Source organism: Vipera berus (genome assembly GCF_964194415.1).
Source record: "Vipera berus genome assembly, chromosome: 1".
NCBI classification, from domain to species: Eukaryota; Metazoa; Chordata; class Lepidosauria; order Squamata; family Viperidae; genus Vipera; species Vipera berus.
Window position 1 is genome coordinate 89,529,618 of NC_138202.1, and position 21,606 is coordinate 89,551,223.

Here is a 21,606-nt window from a genome sequence, read left to right on the forward strand (position 1 = left end):
TTCATAAATAATAACTAGATGACTTGCATTCTGTAAATTAGCCCACTTGAGGTAAGTTGATTAAAAAAATATTGCTCTACGATGCACTGTTTCTCCCAATTGAAGGTTGCAAAGTATTAATTAACTATTTAAATAGGCACAAGAACATTAGTAGTATATAGATTCCTTTCCTCCCTTTCTTCCTTCTCATCACAATTTGCACAGATAAATAAATGAATTTTATCAATAATGTTAGTCATTTTGAAAAGCATTCATCTAAGTTTTTAATTTTGGAGTAGGGAAAACTAAAAGTTTTTGATGAATGTGTTTTCACACAGTATGTCATGGTTCCGACAGATGAATCTCTTCAAAAGAACTTTGAGGCATTGTTTTCCTTAAAGAATCTTTTATTCAAGAAACACAGTATCGGCACTACATAGTTGAAGCCAAAAACTGAATTCCCCTCCCCTGGCACAAAGTAGCAAAGTGAAATTCCCTCCTCCAATTAACAGTCATAAATCACATTCCCCAATTAACTTGAAGCGCGGGCTTTCTCCCCTTCTCTCCTGCCCGCCAAATTTCTATCAATTCTGGACCTAATAACCTTGGGTTCCCATGGCTGAGTTATTATTCTTATGACTAGCTCATCCACATTTCCCCTCCCAGCATCAACGAACTCTAAAAGTGATAGAGAAAAGATGGCTACATTTCCATCTGTTGTCAAAGCAAGAACATCCGATGTTAGCAGCGTTGACATCGTAATTATACTTTTTTGGAATTGTTTCATTAGAAAGAGCTGTTGTCCTCAGTTTCTGGCAGCTTCATCTCCCAAGAGTTCCTTCTTGGCATCCAATGAACAAGGCATAATTAAATCTTTACTGAAGTGAACTATTTAATTCTGTAGTGCAAAGGGGTGGCAAAAATGACATTTTTAAGGACAGACTTATTTCCATTTCCTGAACTACTTTCTTTTGATTGTTCAATTTACTAATTTTAAAAGAATGAATATCAATTTATTCTAAGACCCCTGCTTAACCTATGCTGTTTATATTTTGGGAGAACTGTAGTACTGTTGACACAGTTTAGCTTTTCAGTTTCCCTGCCCTCTGATTCTTTATGCAGGTTTATCAAACAATTTCTAGATAAACAATTAACTCATAATTTTAAATGCCACCTAAAATGTGCCAAACCAGGCCCTCCCTCCCCAAAATGTAATATAATAAATGTAAGTATAGGCTTTTGATAATAAAGATACTTATGTGGCTAAGATTTAGGCTGTTTTGTAGTAATTCTGTTCATTCATTGGATTATAGTCACAAACCTGAAAAGCAGAGAATAGCACATTATAGCTGTAAATTGTTTTTTTTTTTAAAAAAAAAATCATATGTAGTTCACTTACATAGTGTCACTACTTCATGAATTATTGTATCAGATCTACTAGCAAATGAATGAAAGAACAAACTATGAAACTTGCCTGTTCCTCCCAGGGAAGATGTAAATTAGCTATGGTTTTGCTGTAAGCGGCAGCAACAATGTTTTACTTCTTTATTTGGTTTCTATTAACACCCATCTCAGCAAGTGACTCTGGGTGGTGCATTATCATAAAATTTAAAAACAAATTTAAAGCAATTCAAAATAAATGCAATACATGTAGTGCAACAATCTCCTGACTTTTATAGGATAGTTCTCTAAAGGTAGTTTTTTTTTTCTTGGGGTTTTCTCTCTCTCTCTCTCTCTCTCTCTCTCTCTCTCTCTCTCTCTCTCTCTCTCTCTCTCTCTCTCTCTCCCCTACAAATCATGAAAGCATGTAGAGCATGAAGAGATGTGGATGTGGAAGGGAGCAATAAATTATTAAGAGAATTTCTCAGTCCTGAAAAAATGAAAAGCAGGAGAAATAAAGTAAATGCACATGTAGAATACACTAAAATGCCTGGATATTGTTTGGGTTGAGATAGGACAGAGAGAAATTATGACAGGCTTTTGAGTTCCTGGTATTCTGTCCTACAACAACATTCCTGGTATTGCAGTTCCTTCTGCTGCTTGATCTTACTTCTCATGGTAGACTGACACAAGAACGAGTCAAAGGGAAATTTGACCAGCCCAGGTTGACAGTCTATTTTTTTTTTAAAGACTAGACATGATTGAGCTGGCTAGATTCAAGTTACTTGAAGCAGAAAAACTGTGAGTCACTGAGCTATGCAAAGGTGAGCCAGACAGCAAGCTGCACCAAGGATGAGGTGTGTTCACATGGCACAGGTACAGTTTATTTGCAGGAGACTCTTTAAGATCTAATAGCCATGATTCAAAATAATAGTTCAGTAAAATATGTTAAGGTTGGAAATAATTTAAATTTTCTATCACTCTAGAGCAAGGGTGTCAAACTCGCAACGTCCTGTGATGTGTCGCAACATATTGCGACTTTTCCCCCATTGTCGGCAATGGGTGGGCGTGGTTTTGGTGTGACACATCCAGCCCGTGGGCCAGCAGTTTGACACCCCTGTTCTAGTGTCTCTGAATATGAGTCTTCTCACCAGTGGGGCTCAGTGGAAATTGACTAAAGGGAACCTACAGATTAAGTTGCAGGCTAGTTCCCCAGGCTTATAGTGCTGGGTGACTTCAACCTGCCTTCCCTGGGAGGGTCGTCGGAGTTAGCCAGGGAGTTCATGGCTTCCATGATGGCCATGGACTTGACCCAGGTAATTCAAGGCCCGACTCATGTGGGGGGCCACACTCTTGACCTGGTGTTCCTGTCTGGACAGTGGTTGGATGATTTGGGAAGGGGTTCACCGGCCGTTGTTCCCCTGTCATGGTCCGACCATCATCTCCTGCGGCTGGTCTTCCGTTATGCCACCCTCCGCCGCTGGGCTGTGGAACTGACGAGATGGTTCCGCCCCAGGTGCCTAATGGACCCTGAATGGTTCCAGATGGTGCTTGGGTCTATACCCATCACCCTCACTCACAGCCCAGTTGATGCCTTGGTTGATGCCTGGGAAAAGGCAGCCACTGAGGCACTCAACTGTGTTGTACCCTTGTGATCTCTGACCCGGCGCAGATCCCGTTGGGCTCCATGGTTTTCTGAGGAGCTCTGGGAGATGAAGCATCGGAGACAGGGTCTAGAGAGCGGTTGGAGGTCCAGCCATTCCGAATCTGACCGATTGCAGCTAAGAACCTTTATAAGGTCTTATCTTGCTGTGATGAGGATGGCAAGGGCTAATTACTTCGCTGCCCTCATCGCGTCCGCAGATAATCGCCCAGCCGCCCTGTTTAGGGTGACTCACTCCCTCCTTAATCAGGAGGTGAGAGAGGAGCCCTTGCAGTTGTGGGCCGAGGAATTTAGTCATCATCTGACAGACAAAATTGCTCAGATCCGGGCCGGTTTGGACTCTGACTGGGCAGAGTTTGATGTGGAGGAATCGGACGGTCTTGAGCATGCTATCTGGACTGAGTTCGATCCTGTTTCCCCTGAAGATGTGGACAGGATGATGAGGAAGCTGAGCTGCACCACCTGTTTGTTGGACCCGTGCCCCTCCTGGCTGGTTTATGCGGCCCGGGAGGATACATGAGGCTGGTTCCAGGCAGTAATAACTGCTTCCTTGAAGGAGGGTATCTTCCCCACCGCCCTCAAGGAGGAAGTGGTGAGACCCCTCCTCAAGAAGCCTGCCCTGGACCCGGCTGTTTTAAATAACTATTGTCCGGTCTCCAACCTTCGCTTTTTGGCGAAGGTTGTTGAGAGTGTGGTGGCGCATCAGCTTCCTCTGTTCCTGGAGGAAACTGATTATCTGGACCCGTACCAATCGGGTTTCAGGCCCGGACACAGCATGGAGACGGCATTGGTCGTGCTGGTGAATGATCTCTGGCGGGCTCGGGACAGGGGTTGTTCCTCTGTCCTGGTCCTATTAGATCTCTCAGCGGCTTTTGATACCATCGACCATGGTATCCTACTGTGGCGTCTCAGGGGGTTGGGAGTGGGAGGCACTGTTTTACGGTGGTTCTCCTCCTATCGCCTGGGCCGCTTGCATTCGGTGTTGACGGGAGGGCAGAGATCCGCCCTGAGGCCTCTTGTTTGTGGAGTCCCTCAGGGGTCGGTTCTCTCTCCCCTCCTGTTCAACATCTACATGAAGCCGCTGGGTGAGATCATTCATGGTTTCGGGGTGGGGTATCATCAGTAAGCTGATGATACCCAACTTTTTTTCTCCACCCCGAACCAACCCAGTGATGCCCTCGCCATGATGTCCCATTGCCTGGAGGCGGTCCGGGTCTGGATGGGGAGAAACAGGCTTCGTCTCAATCCTGCCAAGACTGAGTGGCTGTGCATATCGGCATCTCGGGTTAACCAGACTATTCCATCTTTAACAATGGGGGGGTGAGGTGTTACCCCCCGTTGATAGGGCTCACAACTTGGGCATCCTCCTGGATTCACGGCTCAATCTTGAAGATCACATAGGAGCCATGACCAGGGGGGCTTTTGCCCAGGTTCGCCTGGTGCGCCAGTTGCGACCCTACCTGGACCAAGATGCTCTATGCACAGTCAATCATGCGCTCGTGACCTCCCGTTTAGACTACTGCAACGCTCTCTACATGGGGCTGCCCTTGAGGACCACTCGGAGGCTTCAGCTGGTGCAGAATGCGGCCGCGCGAGTTGTGATGGGGGTTTCCCGACACTCCCATGTAACACCTCTACTCCGCGAGCTGCATTGGCTTCCAGTTGCCCTCTGGGTGAGATTCAAGGTGCTGGTGATGACCTATAAAGCCCTTAATGGCTTGGGTCCGGGATATCTGAGGGAACACCTGCTGCCGGCATCAAGTTCCCTTCATCCAGTGCTCTCTCACAGGGAGGGCCTTCTCAGGGTGCCACCGGTTAAAGATTGTCGGTGGGTAACACCCAGGGGGAGGGCCTTCTCTGTGGGTGCACCTGCCCTCTGGAACCAGCTGCCCGTGGAACTTAGGACTGCCCCCGACCTTCATTCATTTCGCCGGGACCTGAAGACCTGGCTCTTCGAGCTCCCTGGCCCTGGCTGAGAGTTTTTAGTTTTAATTGGGGTTTTATTCTCAGGGATTAAATTTAATTGTTTGTAATTGTTTTTAATTTTTGTATCACTGTTTTAAGTACCCTGTAAACCGCCCTGAGTCCTTTGGGATAGGGCGGTATATAAATCCAATAAAATAAATAAATAAATAAATAAATAAATAAATAAATAAATAAATAAATAAATAAATAAATAAACAGGGAGATCATGAGTTCTAGTCTTCTTTTAGCCATGAAAGCCAGCTTGGTGACCTTGGGTCAGACACCTTTGCTCAGACCAACTCACCTCACAGGATTATTCTTGTGGAGAAAATAGGAGGAGGAAAATGTTTTGGATATGTTTGCCAGCTTGAGTTTTTGTAAAAATATTAATGGTGAGATACGAACTTTAATGTGACAAGAACTTTAATGAAAAGAAAATGAAACTAACTATGAGATATTGAATTTATTTGGGACAAAGCACATGGAAAAGTCAGTAGAGAGTCTTACCAAGTCAGAAATATGTTGTCCAGATGAAGGAATCTTGTCAGTTTTGCCAGAGTTAATGGCTTATAATGACCCATTCACAAGCTAATTATTTACATTTGAGTGTCTCCAAAGTCACTACTGCGTAATACTTGCATTAGAAGTAATTAAGGTGTAATAGACTTTGTAAATCATCTGAACTTTTCACCAAGAGAATGCAAAAGAAAGAAAGAAAGAAAGAAAGAAAGAATGAAAGAAAGAAAAAAAGAAAGAAAGAAAGAAAAAAAGAAAGAAAGAAAGAAAGAAAGAAAGAAAGAAAGAAAGAAAGAAAGAAAGAAAGAAAGAAAGAAAGACTGAGTGTCAAGAAAAATACTTCTGTGTTCAAACTAGTCTCAGGTCTCATGGTCCCCTTAATGATTCAGAAAGAACTAAATCACATTACTTTTTAACAATCACATAATTTGTATTAGGAATGGAGAAATCAATCTTTATGAACCTCACATTTATTCATTCAGTCATAACTCTGTCTCCTCCAATTTCTACATTTGTCTGTAAATGGAAAGTGCACAAACTTTCATATTTTACATATTGTTTCCTCACAGATAACTATGGTACCCATTTTTTTACTATACATATATTATATACCCCATTTCTTTTTGTACTTTAAATTGAAAACGGCTTTGCAAAATTTGGAAAAATGGTCAGTATGAAGAATAATGGCATTCTCATCTGCGAGATGCATTAGAAGGTTTAAATCAGTTTTGCAATCCAAATAGAATTTCCCCTCATTATTAGATGGCCCACAAACCATACTATCAATTGTGATACAAACGCTAATCATTTACTTGCATGTCTGCTAACTGAACACAGTGGATTCTATACTGAATAGGCATACTAAGTTTTGCACTCTGTCATTTAAATTATAGCTGAGCTGAAGTCTTGTGAACTAGCTTCTTGTGGAAATTTACATTTTTTTTTTGACAAACAAGAAGAACCTTTGCTAAATAAAGGTACAAATTACATGAAAATCAAACGCATCTTAGTCTCGGACATCAAGTCTTGGAACACAATCTTTAATCAAGCTACATCTCAGTAGAAATTAGTCATTGTGATACTGAATGCTTCATTTCTTCAGGTGATTTCCCTAGAGCTTTGTCCATGAATACGTATATTTAAGATCCAAATGAAAAGGAGAGAAAAATATGCTATTTACTCAAAATCTGTTTATATCATTTTTTTTTCTAATTGCGAGCGCAATTAGCATCAAGCCTGTCCCTCCATCTTTTTTTTTTTTTTGTACTATTTGAGAACTTGAAAAATTTATCGGATTCCATAAGTAAAACTGTTGTTTTCTTTTCCATATCCTAAAGAACTTTATAATTTCATAAATGCCCTTCCACGGAATACACCCATATTTATAAGAAATATAATGACAAATATTGTACAAAGTATGTACATACCTTTATTCAAGATGTTGACTTTTAAACACATTATATCTGCTATCACATTGTAACTGTAAGACTTCCCAGCCAACTTAAGCTAGTGAGCGCATTTGGATTTTGACAACATATTATAGTTTCCATAATGCATGGTTAATATCAAAAAATACCTATAGCCCTGAAAGCAAACAAAACACTAGATTGCAGACACCTATAGAATGCTTCTGGGTTCCATCTTGAGTACAGAGGCCTGGTTAGTAATTCAGAGAATTCTTGAGAGATTTTGCATTTTGCTGACTTTTTTTCTTTTTCTCTGATAAAAAGGTAAAGGTAAAGGTTCCCCCGCACGCACATGCGTGCTAGTCGTTTCCGACTCTAGGGGCCGGTGCTCATCTCCGTTTCAAAGCCGAAGAGCCAGCGCTTGTCCGAGGACGTCTCCGTGGTCATGTGGCCAGCATGACTAGATGCCAAAGGCACACGGAACACTGTTTTCTCTGATATTGTCTGTCTAATTTTGTGGCATTAAGAGAAGACTATTTTTAAAAAAATTCTGACACCTGGGTCATTTAGGGCTTTATAGATTATTATCAACATCTTCAAATGGGTACTATAATTCACAGGTTGCCAGTGCAGCATTTTAAGAAACCATGGTAGGTGATGTCATTGAGCTGAACCAGTTAATTATCAGGCAGCTTTGTTCTGCGCTATTTTCAGTTTTAGCAATGATGACCTTGTGTAAACTATAGTGTTATGAAATTTTTAGGGCAGGCTGTCAAAGTCAGGAAGGGCTATTAGTTTCTTTGTTTTCTTTATCCTGCCTTTATTATTTTTATAAATAAGTCAAGGTGGCAAACATAATTAATACTACTTCGTCCTTCGAATTTCCCCACAACAACAACCTTATGAGGTAAGTTGGGCTGAGAGGGAGTGACTGGCCCAAAGTTATCTAGCCAATTAAAGTTAGGCATCACTTTCCATTTGTCACTGAGAACAGTACTTGGAATCTAGAATGCCGCCCCCCCCCTGGAAATTTTGCACCTTTGGAGTAAGTGCATCTTGCTTCTTGTGCTCTTCCTCTTCCATCTTTGCCAATTTAATGTTACTAGTTATTGTTTTATTGATTGTCAACTGCCTAGAGTCAGCTCCTCGTGAGGTGGGAGGCATATAAAGTAAATAAAAGAGCCTTGGTGGAGCAGTGGGCTAATGCCTCCTTAAGTAATACCAGCTGCCTGCAATTAGTGCAGCTTCGCATCCCACCAGGCTCAAGGTTGACTCAGCCTTCCATCCTTCTGAGGTAGGTAAAATGAGGACCCAGATTGTTGGGGGCAATAAGCTGACTTTGTAATAATCCCGCTTAAGGGGCCCCTCGAAAGCCCTAATAAGCAGGCATATACATAGAATGAAGGCTATTGCTAAGCACATTGATTTGTGCTTTAGATTGTAAGCCGCCCTGAGTCTTCGGAGAAGGGTGGGATATAAATGGGATTAAAAAAAAAATAAAAATAAAAATAAAAATAAATTGCTTTTAGTCCAGAATGGATCAGGTTCCACATTGCTGAGAATGAGAACTCTCAATCCATACCGTGTTTTCCCCAAAATAAGCCTTACCCCGAAAATAAGCCCTAGCTTGATTTTTGGGGATGGGCCTAATATAGGCCCTACCCCAAAAATCAGTTTCAAAGGTTTGTTTTACTCCCTTGCCCAATCTATCACTGCCTCTAGGCAAATAGCGAGCATTCTACAGAGCCTCTGATGTAGTGTCATGTACTCAGTACAGTATTTATTTATTGAATTTATAGGGCCATCCTAATCTGAGTGATGTACAGCATAAAAAAAACAATAAACAAAAAATAGCTCAAATATTATTAAAGGAACATGTCTCTTCCATTGAGAATATATATGAGGTTCATTTCCATAATTGCAAACATCTAGTTTAACATAAATTTGTTAATATGCATGAAAGCCATATTAAAATCTGAGTCACAAGTAAAGCAACTACCTGGAACTTTCTACATTATATGATCCTATAATCTCTTAAATCTTTCTACCTGTGAATTGTGAAATCTAATCTATATTTTAACCCTGCTGCATTCAAAATGAATGGCAATAAATACTAAATAAAAAGTAATCCTTAATCGGGAAGAAAGAAGATCTATATGTGATGAGAAGATTACATGACATTTCTTCTTCTTAGTTTGCATAGCAAATGAAGGATCACTTGAAAACACACATAATAACAATATCTTCATTTGTGTTTCTCTTTTAAAGGCATGATTTTTTTTCCTATTTAAATGACCATAATTTCTTCAGTATTTTCTATGGATTGGGCTCTTGCACTTAAGACATATTGTGTAGCATGAAATTAAATTTTAAGCACTTGGAGTCCTTTGATGCATGTTTTCTTTCTTGTAAACTGAGATAAAAGTTTGCCTTAATGGAGTTAAAGAAATGCACATTGATAATGCTTTAAAATGTGTCCAAATTGTGCCTACTTTTCTTGTCAGAAATAAAAAAGTAAGACTATTATCAGGAATATCTTCCTGGAATATGGAAACATTATTTTAAATTATATTGCAAAGTATACTTTAAGCTCTCTCTCTCTTTCACTGTTTGTGTGTGTGTGAGGATTTGCATCCATGTGTAGGCAGGCTTCATTTACACAGAATAGAGTAGGTTATATGTGGCAGGTGAATCAGCCTGCTCTCATCACTTCAAATGAATCTCCCCAGGTATTTTTTTCAAGCCACAAATCAAAACAAAGCCCCTATTCCAGTAGGTGAAACAGAAAAAACCATATAAACATATGAGTAGAACAGCATATATATCAGAAGAGAAAGGTCAGTCTTATTACTATTGCTAATATTTATGCATTTGAATTGTGCATTTCTGTGCTCTGTAAGTGCATGACTCATATTGATTATGCATACAGATGTCCATCAGATTTGGCCACAGCCTGGATAATGGATAATTTATAACAAATGTTTATTTATTCATAATCTGGTAAAAATGCCAAGTCTGAAGTAACTCTGTTTCAGGTCTGTTTCTCTGGTATGCTGGAAAAAGTGCCCATATTGGGGAGAACTTGTGATTTACTCAAAACACCATGATAGGGAGAGTAAGCAAGTAAGCAAAAGTATTGCTGCAACTACCGCTCATTACATAGGAATGCTATGAAATAGAATAATATAACAAAACAATGAATTTATCAAATAAAAATAGAAATATTAGATATAAAAGGTTCTAACAAAATAAAGCCAAAGCTACAGATAATAACATAAAGCTGAGCAAAAGTAGCAGCTTGATTGCTGATAGTTGGAAACACACCTGCAAGGAGATAAATCAATTTTTCAAGGTCAGACCCCTTGAATTCATCTGCCATTAATAATCTGACCCTGATCACAATATGGAGAGGATGAGATGGGAAAGGAAAAATAATATTAAATTCAGTGACTTAAAAAAAAGTGCTCTCGAGTAGAGAGACCAGTGGAATGGCATCCGATTAATTACCAGCATCTCCGTCTAATCTGGATTGAATTTCACCTTAGTTGTTCATATCCAGTGCATTCTCAAAACTTCAGCAATGGCCAATGTAATTGACTGCTTCTTAGGAGTTACTGTAGATGGCAAGGTGCTGAAAAACAAGGCTTCATCAACATAAAGGCTTTATCAACATACTGATAGCATCTCATTGATGTGATTGATTCCCTTTACCACCACCACCACCACCCCAGTGGGGAGATGTTTCAGCTGGTTCAGAATGCAGCTGCCAAAAAAGCTAACACAGTGCTAGGCTGCATTAACAGAGGGATAGAATCAAGATCACGTGAAGTACTAATACCACTTTACAATGCCTTGGTAAGGCCACACCTGGAATACTGCATCCAGTTTTGGTCACCACAATGTAAAAAAGATGTTGAGACTCTAGAAAGAGTACAGAGAAGAGCAACAAAGATGATTGGGGGACTGGAGGCTAAAACATATAGGGAACGGTTGCTGGAATTGGGTATGTGTAGTTTAACGAAGAGAAGGGTGAGGGGTGACATGATAGCAGTGTTCCAATATCTCAGGGGCTGCCACAAAGAAGAGGGAGTCAAGCTGTTCTCCAAAGGACCTGAAAGCAGGACAAGAAGCAACAGATGGAAATTAGTCAAGGAGAGAAGCAACCTAGAACTAAGGAAAAACTTCCTGACAGTTAGAACAATTAACCAGTGGAACAACCTGCCTCCAGAAGTGCTGAATGCTCCAACACTGGAAGTTTTTAAGAAGAGACTGGATAGCCATTTGCCTGAAATGGTATAGGGTTTCCTGCCTGAGCAGGGGGTTGGACTAGATGACCTCTAAGGTCCCTTCCAACTTTATTCTTTTTTAATTATTATTATTATTATTATTATTATTATTATTATTATTATTATTATTATTATTATTATTATTATTATTATTATTATTATTATTATTTCAATGGCATGGACATTGAGAAACATGCATCGGTGTGTCCATGTAACACTTCTGCTTTTTGAGCTGGATTGCTTGCTGGTTTGCTTCCAGGTGCAATTCAAGGTGCAGGTTGATACCTATAAAACCCTATCTGGCTTAGGGCCTGGTTATTTGAGGGACCATTTGTCTTCCATAATATCTGCCTATCTGGTTCAGTCTGTCAGGATTTGTACACTCTGGGTTCCATTAATAAACAAGGCCACCTACCAGGCCCCTGAAGTGCACCTTCTGTGTAGCAGTGCCAGCCCTCTCCAATGAATCCTTCTCCCAATTCAAATGAACCCCCCCCACACACACACACACCGTACTAGCATTTTCAATGAAACTAAAAATCTGGCTCTCCACCCAGCGAGAACAACTGACGCCCCTTTGTTCCTTTTTTCTTCCCCTCCAGGATTGTTTTCTTACCATTATTGTTCCTTTGTCTTGTGCTGGTTTTGTGTTGTTCTTTGTTTTAATAATTGCAAACTGCCCAGAGTAGCTGAAAGTCAGGCAGCATATAAATGCAATCAATGATAAAATAATTGGCTCTTATGACATGCCCCAGGGTTAATAGTTTCAAACAGTTGCATCATTTTCTTGGGAGATTGTGGAGCATAGCTAAACAGAGCTTCACAATTTACCAGTCATCCAGAAGTAGTAGGGTTTCTTTCCTTATAGCCAGTTTGTGGCAAAAGTGACTCATCAACCTGACCAAAGTTTTCTTTTAAATGTATTCCATCTGAAAACTCAAGAGAATCGATCCAAATAACTGATACCCTCAGATGAGCCTAGAATTGCAAGGCTGCTATCTTTATTACTGCTTTAGCCACACGTAATTAGTACAATAATGTCCTAATTCTTCCAGGTCAAGACAAGGTTATTTAGTGTTTGACTTTATTTCTGCATCCTTGTAAAGGTGATGGGGGGGAGGGGCGGGCAAGCCTTCTAGGAAGGAAAAATTTATTAACTGCCATAAACATGAAGCTGGTCATTGTGTGTCTGACTTAAACTGGAATGTTAAGATTTATAACCTTTATTTCTCTAGATGTCCTGTTCCCATCTTGGGGATTCCCAATAGGAGAAGCAATAGGAGAAGCTGTTGTCACAATTATATTTTCAATATTCTGCCCCACCATTAGAATCCAAATAAATGTAGGTCCAATCAATTATTTCAGCAAATAGTGATAATCTCTTATATTGCTTCAGTTCCTAACCATAAACTCTCAAGAATGAATTTCATCATTCCTTAAGAAAAAGACTTTTATTTACACGATGCCCCCAATGTATTTCTTTGAAATGTAGTAGGATTATCCATTAAATTAAAAGATTATTTTTTAAAGTGCTCATAATGTTTGGGACCTATTTTATTATTTTATTTTCTGCAAAATAGAAAATAACAAAAAAATTCTGGTTCTTTTCCTCTGCCAGATTATGAAGGAACAGGGTAGGCAAGGCAGGTTATATGACATGTGTGAGTTCCGGCACCTTTTTCTTTTACAAAAAAGCACTGACAGAGATTAAAGGTAAATGAAATTGGGAGGGAGTTTTGTAAAGCAATCCCGTGAAATCCTATCTGTGGGAGACTTTTTCTTTTACCACTTCCACTTCACATTCTAGATCGTAATTAAGAACCTGTCTTTTATAGGCAACTGTAAGTAAAATATCTTCCTGTGACTTTGCTGCTTTTCCTGCCACCCTACCTAGAAAGGTAAATGGTAGGTTATTGAGATAGATTTGTATTGCTTTTGGTGGATGATTTGTCTGTTCTCTTCTGTGACAAAAGAACTATATTGGTTCTACTTTGTGCTCCATAATTTCCTAGAACAATAGCATCAGCTCTCTATATTCCTCCAATTGGACTGGAAAACACAGTCTGAAATGTGTAAGTAAGGCTTCTGTTGCAGAACGTTGATAGTGAGTGGCTCTTGTCAGAAGTGTAAGTGCTACTTCACTAATGTTGTACCATTGCACCTATACCACTTTGCCTGTATCACTAGAATAAGAGCACAGAGAAGGCATTAGAAACAATATGAGCTGTGCGATTTTGTAAGCTTAGAACATATGCTCCTTTTGCTCTTAAAATAGACCTTTTTTATTTTCTGCATGAACAATTCAGCACATATCTCAGCAGTACTGTACGTCTATTGTTTACATGAACAGTGTGGTTGTGTGAACAGTAGAGCCATAGAGGGAGCTCCCAAGAGAAGAATGCCTATGAGTGAAAGAATAACATAACCAAAATGCATCACAATTTTTACACTAAAAGAAATGAATTTACCTAATTCCTTCTCTTTGTGCACTCTATATAATAATAACTTGAATAAAATCGATTTCATTATTTTTTTAAAAATCACGAAACATACCCAATTTCTTTATTTTCCCTTGTTCTGACATGTGAAAATATTATGATAAGATTAGCATGGAGTTAATACAGTGTTTTTCTCCTTCCTTTTTCTGCTTGAGAGAATATAGTACAGTGAATGAATTAAATAAAAGAAATTTGCTTCTACGTACATTTATTTATTTATTTTAGATATTAAAGAATAGTTATTCTGGTAGTCACATCAGTGTTTAAGCATTCATGAATACTGTATCATTAGATTTGTATTGGTATTATAGTATTATTTCTATTATAGTAATGCTATTTCTCGTTCTGTTACAATTTCACTTCAAATGATATGAACTTTATTTTTACAGTACCTATTTCCAATAGGTACCTTACAATAGCTATTGTATTTCCCAGGGAGGGGACATTTTTCAGCTTTGTCTAATAATGTTTCTCCCTTGTGCAGATATTGATGAATGTGCCTTAAAGACTCACACTTGTTGGAATGATTCAGCCTGTATAAACTTGGCAGGAGGGTTTGATTGCCTCTGTCCATCTGGACCTTCCTGTACAGGTGATTGCCCTTACGAAGGGGGGCTGAAACGGAATGGCCAAGTATGGACATTGAAGAAAGACAGATGTTCTGTTTGCTCTTGTAAGGTAAGTTCCTATGAAGTTCTTTTAAAAAAAACACACAACACTTCTACCTTGATTTGGTGTTCCTGTCAGTTTGGGGTAAAAGTCCATCTTCAGAGTGAAAGCTGAGGTGGCAGACATTCAGAAATCCTACCAGTGATTGGAAAGAGCTGGACTAAAAGACAGCACATACTGATCACAGCAGTACATGAACAGGTACTAAGCACCAGATCTATAGAGCAGAGGTCCCCAACTTTTGGGCACCAGGGACCGGTTCCGTGGAGAGTGGTTTTTCCGTGAACAGGAAGGGGTGTGGTTTTGTGTGCTATCTGAATCTCACGGATGGGGCTTTGCTTGTTTGTGTGGACCGGTTGCTGGCATGCCACAGCCCAGTACTGGTCCATGGACCAGAGCTTGGGGACCCCTGCTATAGAGGCAAGGTTCTACCATACTACACAAAATTCAAGGTGCCGCCTGTTCAGAAAGGCCTCAGAAACAGTCAACCCATAGTGGAAGGGTGAAAGATGTGGGTACAAGTACCTGGCATGGTATACAGAAACATATGCAGTGTGTACATATATACTGAGTTTTTTGTTCCATATTATGTGTTCAAACAATAATATTGCAGAGTAAAGTTTTAACAGTTTATAGGTAACTTCTGAGTGAATGAAGAAGGAATTGATAAGAAAGAGATATCCACATGAGATCTCTAAATTTATGACTTTGTGATCATGGCAGTAAGATTATAAGTTGTATTTATTTATCTCTGAAATAATTGTGAAAAAAATCCATGTCTGACCAACCTAGTTTTGTCAGGGGTTCCTCCGAGTGTACTGATCTTATAAGAGTATGGGATCATAAAAGAGTAAGTTACAAATGGAAGTTTTAAACTATGACTATCATGATCTAAATACAAATAGAATGTCTGCATAATGATATGAAGGTAAAATTATGAATAAAAATCAAGGTTATTTTTTTTCCAAATGAGTGACATCTTGATTATAACTTTATTTCATCCCATGACAGTTTATTTATAAATTCAGCTGTGTATTTGAAATTTCATGATGCTGGTTTGATTATTACTGTTTTTATTCTATATTAGGAGTTTGCATTTTATGTTCTTTTTTATTGTCAGTTAATAGGTGGCTTGTAATGATTCTGAAATAAATTCATTGAAAGAAGTTAATTAAATGAAACAAAATTCTGGATTTCTTACACAGTTCTATAATTTGACTATGGAATCCTGTTGGCCAGTTGTTGTTATTTTAAAGGCATATGACATTTTCAGTTCAGCTGAAGTATTTCTTTGGATCCTGTCCTACCATAGACCTTAGATTTTACATCTATAAAAGCCATTATCTGAATTATCTGACATGAATTTTCTGATTATTATAGTTTATATCGACATTCATATATCTGATCACTGGAGATCACATGACCCAAATTCTTAGGTCCTCCTTTGACTTAAGGGAAGGTCAGTGCCAGGTTGGTGGAGTCGAAGGCTTCCTTAATTAGCTTTTTAAGATTTATCTTAGAGTGAATCAAGACTAAAAGGGCAATCAGCAGTGAACATTGATATTGGTAAGCAGCTAATTATGACTGGGAAAAATAGGGACTTGACATAGTTTCATATTCTCTCTTTATACAGCTCTCAATCACAAGAAAAAGTACTAGTTGCAAGCAGTGGCTTTATCTTCAATGGCCATTGCCTGTACAATGAATCCTGAAAACAAGGTCAAGAGTCTAGTAGGAGGAAATTGGCACAGAGAGGCATCAAAAATCAGGAAATAAGCATCTCATACTACCAGAATTCCTATATTATGGAAAGCTGTGGGTCATTTAACCATGGGATTTTAAATGTCATGATTTTCTGGATTCATATCATGTCCTTAAGTCACTTTTATGAAATACAGAGACTGAGTTCATACAACATACAACATACTAATCCAGAATTCAATAAACCATCTGTAGCTTCTTCAATATATTTGCTATATTTCTTTCTTCATTTTTCAAATTTATTTTTCAAACCACCCATCTCACAAAACAATTTTTCTCAGTTCATGAAGTCTGTGAATATTTATCTCAGAATATTTCTGTAAACAATAGTATCCTGAGTAGGCTACACTGTTTCTGATTCAATGACAGTTTGCTGGGATTACATACATGTTTTTCTCAGCATTTGGTGTATTTGAGAATGATGAAGTTACTACCAAAGTACACTATTTACAGCACTTTCAATTACAAAGTTATTAATTGAGTCAGAGTATTAAATTTTATTTAATATCCTTTATAAAACAGTTCTAGTAAATTGTATACTTTTTCCTGTACTTTTAATTGATTAAAATGGAGTCCTCTGCCTTTGCCATAAAATAAAATAAAATCTAATAAAATGTTCCAGGAACGAGAACCAGCTTGTGAAAATTTCTGTGAAAGGTCTAATTAACTATTACAGCTGCATGTATGTAGAAAAAAGATAGTCAATCCCTTACTGATGTTATCCAGTGCCCTAAAATTGCGATATATGAAAAATAGCTCTTCTTCCTGTTCTGGAAAGGACAAGAGTTTATTGCAGCTACTATTAAACATAATCTTGTAACTATTCACTTTGAATAAGTTTGGATTTAATTAAATAATAAATAAAAAGTATTTGTTCCTATTTATGAGGACAAAATATTTACTAAACAGTAAAATTCTAACATCATAATTAACCGCTAATAACCTTCACTACCTGTAATAACCTGAGGCATATTTATTTTACAACAAAGAAGAAAAATAACAGCTCTCAAAAGAAACCAGCATGGCTGCATAAAGAACTCTCTGATGAATTGAAAGATAAAAAGGACACGTACAAAAAGTGGAAACAGGGGTACATAACTAAAGCAGAATATCAGCAAATAGCCCTTGCCTGCAAAGGTGAAGTGAGGAAAGCTAAGACTCAAAATGAACTAAGGCTTGCGACCAAAGTCAAAAATAACAAAAAAAAAGCTTCTTTCAACATGTAAAAAACAAGAAAGATGTAAAGTAAATGATTGGTCCATTAGTGGAGGAAAGTGGCAAGAAGGTGACAAGCAACAGGGAGAAAGCAGAACTATTTAACTCATTTTTTGCATCTGTCTTTACACAAATGGAAAAAAAAACAGTCCAAGTTATCAAAAACAGTTCCATAAAAACAGATTAAAAACACAATTTAAGATAGGCAAGAAAATGGTAAGTGAGCACCTGTCCAGCCTAGACGAGTTCAGATCACCAGGACCAGATGGATTACACCTCAAGGTTCTCAAGGAACTGGCAGATGTGATCTCAGAACCACTGAACTATATCTTTCAAAGATCCTGGAGCACTGGGGAACTACCAGAGGACTGGAAGAGAGCTGATGTAGTTGCCATCTTCAAAAAGGGGTAAAAAATAGATCCAGGAAACCACAGACCTATCAGCCTGACCTCAATACCTGGGAAGATTCTGGAAAAGATAGTCAAACAACGAATTAGCAAATACCTAGAGGCAAACAAAGTCATTACTAAAAGCCAACATGAGTTTGTCAAAAACAGATCATGCCAGACAAACCTTATTGCATTCTTTGACCAAGTGACAAAATTAGTGGATCAGAGGAATGCTGTGGATATAATGTACTATAATTATAATGTATAATTATATGTATAATTATATTATACATATAATGTATAATAATAATAATGTATTATTATTATTATCAGTAAGGCATTTGACAAAGTAGATCACAACCTACTACTTGACAAGAAAGAAAAATGTGGGTTAGGCAGCATCACCACCAGATGGATTCATAGCTGGCTGACCAGCCATACTCAGTGTGTGGTCCTCAATGGAACTGCATGTATATGGAGGGAAGTGTGTAGTGGGGTGCCCCAGAGCTCTATTCTAGCCCAGTGCTCTTCAACATCTTCATAAATGATTTGGGTGAGGAATGCTGGAATTGGGTATGTCTAGTTTAATGAAGAGAAGGATGAGGGGGAACATGATAGCAGTGTTCCAATATCTCAGGAGTTGCCACAAAGAAAAGAGAGTCAGGCTATTCTCCAGAGCACCTGAAGGCAGGACAAGAAGCAATGGATGGAAACTAATCAAGGAGAGAAGCAACCTAGAACTAAGGAGAAACTTCCTGACAGTTAGAACAATTAATTAATGGAACAATCTGCCTCCAGAAGCTGTGAATGCTCCAACACTGTATGTTTTTAAGAAGAGACTGGACAGCCATTTGTCTGAAATGGTATAGAGTTTCCTACCTGAGCAGGGGGTTGGACTAGATGACCACCAAGGTCCCTTCCAACTCTATTATTATTATTATTATTATTATTATTATTATTATTATTATTATTATTATTATTATTATTATTATTATTATTATTATTATTATGTTTTCAAAGAGGATCCTTCAAATCATATGAGATGAAGTTGAAGACAATAATAATGATGATGATCATCGTCGGATTGCTGCAGACTTCTCTTTAATCCTATTTGTTATAGTTGTTTACAGGGGCCAAATGCAGGAAGTCTAGATTTTAGCATTTAGCATTTATGTATTTAAAAAAATAATGAGAGACAGATATCGAAAATCGGTGATGGGCTCCAAAATGAGTGGATGAAACTTTTAAGTAGAGGTGGACATTTGAAATGCTTTATGTTCTGAATAATGAAATATAAACCTTAAACAAACAGGAACACAACACAACAGACATTTTTTCCCCATATCCACGTCTTGCTTTCAAGAGTATGTTACTACATTTGAAATATTTTTTTCTTTATAGATAAGTGATGCCCATTGAACTTCACTTGAGATCTTTCAATTTATAGTCTCCTATTTATTCTCTTTTACAAAGTCAGAATCAGAATGCACATAACCTCAAAAAGCAACACACGTTTTGGGCATATTTAGACTTGTTAGAAAAAAAATCCTTATTTAGTATAAAACAGAGACCTGGAAAGCCAGTCCATAGAAAGAAAGCCTTGCCTTATGGACCAGCTTTCCTACTTTGTCCCACATTTCTCATGTTTATGACTAAATTTTTGAAAGAAACGAATAATTCAGCTTAAGCTATATAAAATATTTTGCATAATTGAGGAATTATCCTTCAATTACCTCTGTGTTCTTGGTTACGTGAACTAGTATATTGGGCAGGGCACAGTTATTGTCGTCCTACCAATCATCTTCATCATGATGGGAAACTACAGTTAGAAGGCTTTGGATCGAAATCTTTGTTGCCATTTCCACCCCACCCACCCATTGATCCTCTGAATGTATTATTTGTTTAAATTTTCCATTTTCTGCAGTTCAAAGTTATTTTATAGCTGCATATTAATTTTTGGCTGTCTTTCACAGTCAGAGATTTCTCATCTTCATTTTTTTAAAAAATGGATAAAAAGTGCTGTACATAGTTAGATGAACTCCTAATTACTTTTCCACCTTATCTAAACTTCATAAATATGAAATGTGTTATGCTTTTAGGGAAAAATGTGCATTCAGCTTGTACTTTATTCCCCCTGGTGCAATTGAACATGCCTTATTTTACTGCATACTTAAGTTGGATTTATAATAATAGCAGTCATTGTAATTATTCCCTCCTCCTCCTCTTCTCTCTCTCTGTCAATATACCTAATGTAAAATACAAAAGAATAATAGGTATACTCATAAGTAACAAGGTATAAAATATTGATTTAAAAATTGAGTTCTAATCAAGATATATTTATATACTTTTATTCTCTGGTATGTATCATACCCCATATAGAAAGTACATTCACTAGTTTGTACTATACATTTAATATGTTTGATTATTATCACTTTATATGATTAATTTTGTTTTAAATTGCAGTGTTCTTTCCCCCCCTTATTAGTACAAGGATAAACATTTGTGGAGATTGGGAAAAAGTATGCTCAGGAGTTTTCTTTCCTCACTTGAAATATTTTATGTTTGATAAACTATTATTACTGTTGATAAAGCACCCTGAGCCAATTCCAGTCAGTATTGTTAAAGGGAGAAAGATCCAGTCCAAGCCCTCTGCTATGGCAGAGATCATTTGTCACCACAGGGTCACATATTATCTATATGTCAATGATATGCAGTTCCATATCTTGACCCTCGATCCGACAAATGTTGCTGTGGAAGTCCTGTCCCAGTGTCTGGATACCATAAGGATCTGGATGAGGAGAAAAAGGCTTAGGTTTAGCCCTAATTAAATTGAGTGTCTGGGTCAGTGGCAGGTTAAAGGACCTACCAGTCACAATGATTTACCATCTTTAATTTTGGATAGTGTGCACTGCCCCATATAGAACTGGTATGTAGTTTGGTGATCTTTCTGGCCCTAGCATCCTGCTCATCCTGTGTGCCTTACATCTTTTCCTGGATTAGGAGTCCCTTCTTTGTTACTCATATCCTAACCAGCTTCCATTTGGACTGATGAAACAAGTCTCCAAGGCTACCTAGAAGCTACAAATGCAGCTATGAATGCAATTATAGGCATCCATGTAACACAATTATAGACAGTTTTTCACTTCACCATCACAAGAGTAGATCACATGGCAGGGCAGACAATTTGTAAAATGGTGATATTTTCTAAAAAAAAACATTCTTAAAAATTAATCAATCAATAATACTTAGGATACAATGGGGAGAATGCTCATTTCTCACTCTTGGAGAATGATTTAGTTTAGAAATCAGTTGGTCAGCCAAAACATTAACAAGACAACATATCATTAAAATTCCTTTCAAGTAGCACCTCTTCCAACCTGGAGATAAAAAAACTCAGCCAGGCAAGTGCAGTTTCTGCTTCCTGACATTCCTATAACACTTTTTCTAATTTTTTAAATTTTGACCAGTTTTTCTATAGGCACCATCATTCCACTTACATGGCAAGACCAAGCAAGACCATACAGTAGATAGTTGTTTTTTTTTGGGGGGGGGGTTTGTTATTGATAGCTTTAGTGCTCTTTAATGATATGCAACTGCTTGCTAAAAAAAAAGCTGTGCATTGCACAGTGCACATATAATCCACAGGTCTGAGAGTAAACTCCAGTTAAAAAACTGGTAGCTGTGATTTCACATTGTTGTATGTATAATAAAAATAAATGAGTCTGGCAAGTATTTAGTTTTCTTTGGCCATAGGTTTAAATGCTTCCTTACCCTTAGCTTTCAACTCTTATCTTGCAACTTGCAGAATAATCAGAATGGGTACATTTTGTTTCAGTTTTGAAGGAAGCTATCAACAAGGATGATTGAAGTCAGCACATC

General features: G+C 38.0%; 1 protein-coding gene across 1 annotated transcript in view; it reads left to right on the plus strand.

The window, feature by feature from the left end:
* Window positions 1–21,606, plus strand: part of NELL1 (neural EGFL like 1) — a gene marked incomplete at both ends in the record, with an annotated part of 595,597 nt that overhangs the window by 565,937 nt on the left and 8,054 nt on the right. The window contains one exon of the mRNA XM_081332330.1: window positions 14,178–14,371. Coding sequence (XP_081188456.1) covers window positions 14,178–14,371 — 194 coding nt within the window. The remainder of the gene's footprint in view (window positions 1–14,177; window positions 14,372–21,606) is intronic.